We start from the raw sequence: 9,360 nt of genomic DNA, 5'->3' as shown, positions 1-9,360 counted from the left end.
TAATGTGTCCCTCAGTGACTAGACATGAGCAGTCTGATGAAGGCCGCGTTGGTAAAAACAGCACATTTTTCAGCTTATTCAATAATTTTTATTATGAAGAGAATTATGTTGCACCAACCTCCTCAACTGATTCTTCTATTAATGCAGCTGCTCCCATAGAGGAACACCAGGATCTCTGTAGTTACACCTCTAAATTATTATTAATTGAGCACAAATTCACACTTGTAGTGAAGTACTAAAATAAACTCATGAAGTACTTGCCTTTGCAGAGTTTCAATATGTTTAATTTGCTTCAAAGATGAACAAATAAATTCAGAAAAATGCTGTAGACAAAAAAAAAGCATTTCCTGCAGAAAATGTGTGGGCTGGCCGAAAGTAGCTTGGAGTGTTCTTGCCTCAACGTGAAAGGTTAAAAAGTTGAATTCATTAAAATTAAGCTTTTAAATGTGTTAAAAGTTGGCATAGAGTCTCCACAAGTATGTAGAAATAGTTTTACTTTTAGTTAACTTAAACAAATAAAATAAAAATAAAATAATAATAATAAATAATAGCGTAATAGAAGAAACAGTGGGAATAGCATGTTTGCTTGCGTTCATTAAGCTGAACCAAAACTTTTGGCTTTTTCGCATTCTTTCCCCTCTGTGTAGCCTCCATCTTGTCTTCATCCTCATGTTTCTCTGTTCCTCCTCCTCCTCACTCACCTCTAAGGTCAGGTCATCTCCCCTTCCTCCTCCTTCCCTACAATCATCCATGGGCACACTAAGAAGAAAATAATCTCCTGTATTAAATCTTTTCTGCTCCTTCTCTTCCTCCTTTCTTTTTGTCCACTATCCCCTCTTCCACTTCACCATTTTCAAAATTCTTCCCCTCATCAACAACCTTCACCTTTGTCATATCCTCCTCCATTTCTGCCTCCTGATCCTCACTGGATGGATTTGCACTTGTTTTAGAGTGAATTATCATATTAATAGTAGATTATGAAATATATAAACATGCCAAAGTGCTTACAAAATATGACACAAGCTTGTTGTCAATGATGCAGAACAACTCCAGCACTTCACTGAAAAAAGGCCGCTGGTGTCTATGAGTGCCTTCCTCTTTGCTGGACTGGGGCTAACTGCCTCTATGAGATGATGCTGTTGGTAAATGGTAAATAGTAAATTGCGAGGGAAAATGGTTTGAAAGAAGAAGGATATGCGACACAACTTAAATGTGTTTCCAAAATCTATAAGCCTAAATGGCAGATGAACCTGTGAGTCAGAGAGGGATTGGTTTGACTTGGTGGCCCTCCAGGACGGCCATGACGCCTCTCACGGATCCACTGCCCTGACTCTGCCAAGAAACGACACCAAGGAAGATTCATGTTTACTCTCCGAGTCTAAAACGGTTACGAATTTGAATAAATCTCAGCTTCAAATACGGCAAAATAAAAAAGACAGCATTACAGTCAATAAAACGGTAACCAGCAAATAGGCATAGAAAGCAGATGTGTAGCCCGAGGGCAGCCTCTTGTGCCAGACCAGATTTGATTTGCCAGCCGTTTACTACCAAGCAGCTCATGCTCCAAACGGCATGCAACGTCCCTCGTTTCCACATACAGTTGTTTTTTCCAGTGCCAGCAGTTTCTCTGCTTGGCATCTCCACTTCATGAGTACCTGCACCCATTTGGCCAGGTGCCTGGAGGATAAGGTAGCAATTATTTTCTCACAGAGATGATCCTGCTAGATTACATAAATCCATATCTAATATCACAATACAGCATTAGCTAAAATGTCAGGACATTAGGAAATCCTTGCTTTGCATCATGTTGAAAAATGTTCTGCTGAGCTTGGAAGGATTTTGGGCAGTGACTGAAACTGGAAGTGTAAAAATAACATAAAGTACTACTATAGATACCTAATCTCATATATCAATAAAGATGTAGATGTGGACAGCCATCTCAGGGCAAAAAATCTGAAAGATGTAGGTCTGAGCATGGAGCACATGGGGATTCGAAGGCTTTATTTACCCCTCAGTGTTGGTGGCAGATGGTTTCTGGAGTCTCTCAGTCCCACAGCAAACACCTCTTCCTCTGCAGCTGAGACTAGGGAGTAACAGGATTGGTTAAGATTAACATGGCTGACCCTTTAATTAACTACATGAACCATCGTGGCTCTGTTTTAATCACAGAGCATGTTCAGCCCTTGGTTTACTTTTGTAATTGTGCAGCCATATGACACATTTTCTTGGTCTGGAGAGGCTTTAAAAAGTCGTTCTCATCTAAAATGGGAGAGAAAAGAAACTGTGAATATGATATTAACAAATGTGAAAGGGAACAAAACAATCCACTGCAGATTGAAAAAAAAACAACACTCAATACTCTTCTTGCCTACCAACATTTTTTACATTCCATATCGAGCTCTCAATATTGTGATTGTTGTGATTGTGAACTTATAGAACAAATTAATAATTTGTACATTCCCAACTGAGATGTCCATAATTTGAAAATAAAAATGTGACATCTACTGGAATTAAAGTAAAACAATCAATCAATTCAACATTACTGGAGTAGTTAAACATCTCGAGCCCTTTTCACACAATATAGTAACATTTTAGAAGAAGCAATCATCTGTTTAATATTTGTATTTTTATCATGTTTTTTTTCTTTTTTGTAGATGCAAAGCAAGCAAATAGTCTCCAAATGATCCCAAGATTTTTTTCATCATGCCATTTGCCAAAGTTGTTTTATTTATATATATTAAACTATTTCCTCAGTCAAATATAACATTGTAATTTGTAATGTTTATGCTGTTTAACTCTTTGCAGTACAGTAATGCCAACAATTACAGTACAGAAATGCAAATATTGTAGTAAAAGTTGTTTTATGTTTCATGGTCCTTTTTCGGCTTAACAGAAAAAACTACTGCAACTGAATTCACACTGTACCATGCCATGCAGTATTGAAAAATTATAATGTTGTTATACAGGAATAAGAAGCTATTACCATTTCCACTCACTGTTGGATCTGTCTGCCTTCAAACTTTCATCTGCTTTTGTATGCTTGGAACTTAAACTGCAGAAACTTTGGTCAAAAACCTCATGGAAGCTGGTGAAAAAATAGGTAATGGGTAAAACATATTCTGCTCATTTGCTCCTGCTCCGAAGAGACAATTAATGTTTACATTGTCAGCTGTGAACCAGAAAATCCATCTTTACCCCCTGCACCCAAGATCCCCTGGGAGCTTCCTCAGTCACCTTTACCATGTTTCCCAATTCATATTTTTTTGGAGCAGTTCCAGACTTTGTACCTGATGACTTCACACATTTGAATCTCAGTCTTTCTGCTCTGGGGAGATATTAATATCACAAATACCGATTGCTGTCCTTGACCACAGGATTAACTCTCTCACCCACTAACTTCACCTCACTGTGTTCCTCTGGGGCTCCTCTAAACTGTAGCCTAAGCAATGTCCAAAAACACGCGAACACAGAGGCTATTAATGTCTTTCTCCAAACTGTCATCTCTGTGTTGTTTATATACAGGTCTGTATTTGGGAAATAGATACGCAAAGAAAGGGAGAACCTATAAAAGTGAGGAATAACATGAGCTGGAATATGTGGGGTAGGGGGGTGTTGGAGGTAAAACTGGACCAACACTGCTCTCTAGATTTATCAGCGTTCTGATTGGCTTTGATTTAAATTGAATTTACTGGGTCAGACCTCCAGTGTCTCAGGTATAGCTAGCCCACCATCTAGTGGTAAATATGTCCGAGTGAAAATGCGATTAGACCATTGTTTCAAATGAATGGCATGTCGACCTGTTGCGTAAATCTCTTTCATAAAACTCATTCTGATCACTGGATTGATCAATCACTCCCTGCCGCTGGAACATTCTAATTGAGCTGCCCGGTGGCTCTGCAACCTATTGATTGACAGTTCAATTAACTCTTGAAGTTTACACATACAGATCATCTATAGTGAATCATAAACTGACTCATATCACAGCAGCCAGTGGAGATTATTGGGATTATTTCCATGCTTAGCTCCTGTCCCCATGCCTATTTACGTTCATCTCTGCTAGACTCTTGGCTCCCAGCCATCCTTCCGTATTTAGCCGTACAGCGGTAATCATCACTCAAGGAATCCACGCGAATTCATCTCAAATCACTAAACTTGGACCGAGAGGCTCAATTTGTGTCCACCTGATCGTGGCTCTCTGACGATGAAGAAGCGCACATCACTTCAAGGTAAAATTGTCAAATTGATTAATCCTTTCATTAGTTAATTGGTGTGTTTTTCTCTCTCTCCTGTCGCGCACGCTCCATTAGTCTTTTTCTTCCCCAGGGAACATTTTTGTAGGTTTCTGTTCGTAATTGTTTTGACTGATCGGGGTGTTATTTATTTATATCTTTCCACTTGGTTGTGCGTCAGGGAAACACTGAACTCTAGAAGAAGAAAAAAACAACAGCATCCTAATTAGCACTACCTGTTAGAAGTTAATATTCGTCTATCACGATTGCCGACCTGCAATTGACACGCACGAATTTAGACGAGAGGGTCCGACTCCGGCTGTTGTTCCATACGCGATGTTGCTGCACTAATTAAAGCGAACAAGAGCGCAGACAGAGAGAGAATCTTAAATTTAAAATAACACAGGATCTCAACGCATATGTGTTAACTTCAATGAACTATTGATACAGTGATGCGCACATAGATTATTGCTTGTAGGCACACTACAATTAGCTTATTGATTTCGAGTGCTGCTCATATCTATGAAGCAGGCTAATTAAAAACTTTGCAATTTAAGCTGTTATTCATTATTAGTAGTAATTTTGTTGGAATTAATAACTCAGATGTCATGGATCAGCCAGCCACTGCACATGTCCTCTATCCTCTAGGCTACATACTGTTTTCTGGGTGTGCCTGTTGATTCAAGTGCTTTGACATTTAATTTCTCTAAAGCTGGGAAACTGATAATACAAGGCATCACATACCATTGAACTTAGTGTAGCTGTGCTGAAATCAGAGGCAGCCCATCACTCGCATAAAGCTGTGATCAAGCCACCCGTGTAAATGTGTGCACTGACCCCTTAGCCTCTGCCAGCTTTCAGACTGGCTGTTTGCTGTAGGTGAGGGCAGAGCTCAAGTCAGACTGTGTCCAGTTCATGTCTGAGGAGCCGAGCGGCTGATGAGTGAGTCACTCTGCCTGTGCCTCAGCTCTCCCACACTCAGTCATCTTCCTTTCAGCTGCGGCTCACTGGAAACAGCCTTGTTTCGTCGCTCTCTGACTGGCTCACGTTAAACTGCTGTTTTCCAGCCTTGCCAGCTTGGCCCCCCATAACTCACTGTCTCAGATGCACACACACACACACGCACATGCACACACAGACATATGCACACACAGACATATGCACACACATGCACACACACTGGACAACAGCAGCAATAGCAACAAAACAGGATAATGATTTAACGTGTCTCTCATATTGGATATTGTGTTCAATAATTTGGAAACAGACAATAATTAGGAAGGGATTGGATTAACACTAGAGAGACCAAGCTGTGCTGTTTTGAATTTTGGACTTGAAAAATCTCAGCTTTCAAAATGTCCCTTCATCACTTTTCCTAGACCCTCTTTCTGTACCAAACAGTATTGTTAGGTTTTCAAAATCATGCAAGAATAGTACTTCTACTTATATTTCCTGCTTTCTATTTGCAGCTTGTTGGCCTTCTCTCTTATACCTCCCAAATCCACTGGCCTTTCTCGTGTTAATTCTATATAGCTGCCAGATGGCTGCATTAAGTTCAAAGCTAGTGATTTCTTTTGTTCATCCCAAAAAATGCACTCCTAGTATCAGGGTAGTCATCTAGAAAGTGCAGTGAAACAGTGGCACTCATTTTGAATTAAAACTGCACCATTTAGAAGCAAAATGCATGTTTTTTTTTTCATAGACAATCCGTCAATCAGTCTCCTCCGCATCCCTCCCCCATATTCCATACCATTTTCTATTCAATTTCTGTTTTCCTCCGATTATGTTGAGTGTGTTAGTTAGCAGTGGAACGCAAATAGCCGTAGCATTCAGCACGATGAGAATAATGTGAGATGTTCAGAGAGGTTAATCCTCACCCAGCTGTCTGAGACCACCAGGTACTTTCAGCTGCTCAGCTTTCAAATATCAATACAGTTGGTGGCTCTCAGGCACAGCAAACATCTGACCCCTGCTTATTTGCTGTAAACAACACCAAAAAAAGAGGAAACAAATATCTTCTTGTCAGCCCCTGACATGAATAAAAGGTTAATGGGCAGTGAGGATGTCTAGACAATGAGACAAACAAATCTGTTTTCTTAGCAATCTTTTATTAATGAGTCTTAGTCCCCATTCACTTAATATTCCTCTGTCTCTCTGCCCTTTTGCTTTCATTTTGTAGCATTATGGTGAAACTGCCAGCCACCAGCCTGCCCAGCCTATCCAACTGCCAACCTCCGCAGAGATGCTCACCAGTTCAGACCAGTCCCTGTCCCGCTCCCTCACACCCAACCTCCGGTCACCAGCCAGAGAGACGCACATCCAGTCCTCCCTGTCCCTCCCCGAGCCCGAGGCCTGGCGGACCCCGAGCCCCGCCGCCCGTCCCGGCCTGGCCCCGGGATCCCGCTCCTGCTCCCTGCAGGTCCCGGGCAACGTCCCCGAGTGCCTGGGCCTGCCCCCTCGAGCCGCCAGCTTCGATGTGCCTTACAGCGGGGACGACGGCTCGTCCGATCCGGGTTCGGGGTCCGTGAGCCCCCACAGCATGCTGCGGAGGCGCGGCGGTCTGGTGGAGCAGAGGGATGTCATCATGGCCCACCAGGCGCACAAGATCCAAAGCACGCCACAGGCCCGGAGGAAGGAGTGGGAGTAAGTACAGACGAGAGTGGGAGGGGAGGGGTTCCTTTCAACTTGTGTGTGTAGAGATGATAGATCCCAATGGAAGAAGATCAAAGTTCAAATGTAAAAGAATGAACATATAACCATATAACACTATTACATTACACATTACTATACTATTGCTGCTTCTTCCAGTGGGTTTTCATGTATTTCACAGTATTGAAGAAATGCAATTGTTGCCAGAGTTTTAATAGTTCCACCAATGAAGATCGGGAGGGGAGCGGTTTCCTTTCAGCTTGTGTGTGTAGAGATGATAAATCCCCATGGAGGAAGATCAAGATTCAAATGTAAAAGAATGAACGTATATATATATATATATATAACCATCTAACACTATTACAGTATGACACAGACGTTTATTACTAGACTATTGTTGCTTCTTCCATTAGGTTTTCATGTACTCCACAGTGTTGTAGATACACAGATGCCCTAGTTGCCAAAGTTTTAATAGTTCCACCAATGAATCACTGAATCAATTCTCACTGTTTTCATCTGAAAGCTTTGACTGTGGGTTTTTTTGTTTTTTTCCTGTGTAACATGGTTTAATCAGATGCTGAATAACATTATTAATGGCGGTGCTAAGCATGCTTGCTTGTGGACCTCTGAACTCTGGAGCCACATCGCTCTGATTATCTGCTTCCCACCACTCGAATGTGGAGTGGCACTCCATCAGTGTAACCCCCCCACCCACCAACTAACGCCCCCCCATCCTCTTCTTTTTCCTTTACTGTACCTCCACCACCCACTCCACATCCACTTTACTGTTGTATTGTCATCCTCTCTCTCTTTCTTTCTCTCTCTCTCTCTCTCTCTCTCTCTCTCTCTCTCTCCCTCTCTCCCTCTCTCATACACAACTAAATACATTTCATGTTTTCAGTTTTTGTATTCATTCTGTCTTTTCCACATTCAACACGTTACATGAAAAATAACTATGGGTTGTTTGTGTGTGCGACTCAGTAGTATATAAGAATCAACAGAAGAGAAATACTAGGAGTGTGTGTCCATGTAAAAGACCTATACCTGGGTTTTAGAGCTCTACATGTGTTGTGGTTATCTGTCCATTAGGGGATGCTAGGGAATCAAAGTAGAAGAGCTGCGGGGAATCAAACACTGAAGCAGCATATGGAAGTAAATGCTTTACAGCAGTTAGAGTTTGGACATTTGTTGATCTTGGCTGGATGATGCCCAATGTTCATTACGAATACAACTGAAATGCTAAGGATATTTTGTAAAGGCTGTAAGATGAAGGTTTAGGAAAGGGTAAAAGCAATATGAATGATATTGCAATCCTGAATAATTATGACTTCTCCTTTTTCTGAGAAACAATATTTTCATATGCAAACAACAAGTTAATCTCCACACTTCTAATGTGAGCTTAATTGTTGGCTAGAACAGTATTCGAGTTTGTTTTTTTTAGCTTCTTTTTATTAATTTCATGGTTGAAAGATTACTGTGAAACATAATCATGATGTAAATATGTTTGATGGTAAATTGGTATGGTGTCTCACCAGCCTGTAATGATATAGGCCTAAACGCCATTTATTGGTCGAATCAAACTGACATAACTCAGTCCTGGAGGATGTCTGTTGCTAGGGAACGGAGAGAAAAATAAAATGCTAAAACCACTCCAATCAATGCTGGGTGAAAGCCTGTCTACAATTATATAAATGCTCTTCAGAGTTCTGGCACTAAGTACACCCATTAACGTTTTAACTCACGGTGCATGTCACCTGTAACCCCGCTTCGTCTGTCTTCCCCTCTGAGCGACTGTATTTTCTAAAGATACGCCTTCCGGGACTTTGCACATAGAAATGCACTGAAAGCTGCTGTGCCCTCTGTATCACACTGAAAGAAAAGGTGTTGTCTTCTGATTGTATCTCTTCTTTTTTTTTTTTACTGAAGTGATGTGCTAATGTGACCCTTAAACAGTTAAGCATGACCCCTTTGGTTGAGATCATCTCTTTGAAGGTAATGATCAGGCCTTGCACGGTGCAATGAGCTTCTCAGCAGACAGGCAAACCATGCTAACATGGTCACACTGCTATTTTCAGAAGGCTTTGAGTAGGCTGCGAGCAAGAGCTGAACCAAAAACCTGTAATCAATGGCCGCGTTTGCTCTAAATTGGACTACATCTTGGCATTTCTGGTTGCATGTACAGTATGTTGAAGCACGGATCATCAGCGTGCCACAGTCTGTCAGTTTGCTCCTTGAAGACGTCCAGTGTGTACAATTACCCCGAGGGAGGGAGGGGAGGGGAGGGGAGGGGAGGCGGGGTGAGGAGAAACAGATTTCTGTAGGAAGAGGTTGCTCTATTGTGCAACATGGCTTTTGTTGGCAGAATGAAAAGAACAGAGCAGAAATTCAAGAGAGCCATGTCGCTATGGAAACAACTGCAACGAGAGAGAGGGAGAGAGACAGAGATAGAGAGAGATAGAAAGAGAGAGAGAGAGGGAGAAAG

At 41.5% G+C, this 9,360-nt stretch overlaps 1 protein-coding gene across 1 annotated transcript in view; it reads left to right on the top strand.

Moving 5' to 3' along the window:
- Positions 1-6,471: 6,471 nt before the first annotated feature.
- Positions 6,472-9,360, top strand: part of LOC139647706 (voltage-dependent R-type calcium channel subunit alpha-1E-like) — a 42,556-nt gene continuing 39,667 nt past the window's right edge. Inside the window, 1 exon segment of the mRNA XM_071523660.1 lies at positions 6,472-6,872. Coding sequence (XP_071379761.1) covers positions 6,472-6,872 — 401 coding nt within the window.

The sequence above is a fragment of the Centroberyx affinis genome, unplaced genomic scaffold (assembly GCF_046629955.1).
Source record: "Centroberyx affinis isolate AG114_WGS23_722 - 3 ecotype Tasmania unplaced genomic scaffold, CSIRO-AGI_Caff_v1 ptg001103l_1, whole genome shotgun sequence".
Classification (NCBI taxonomy): domain Eukaryota; kingdom Metazoa; phylum Chordata; class Actinopteri; order Beryciformes; family Berycidae; genus Centroberyx; species Centroberyx affinis.
The sequence above is the reverse complement of the archived record's forward strand: the minus strand, read 5'-3'. Positions and strand labels throughout refer to the sequence as shown.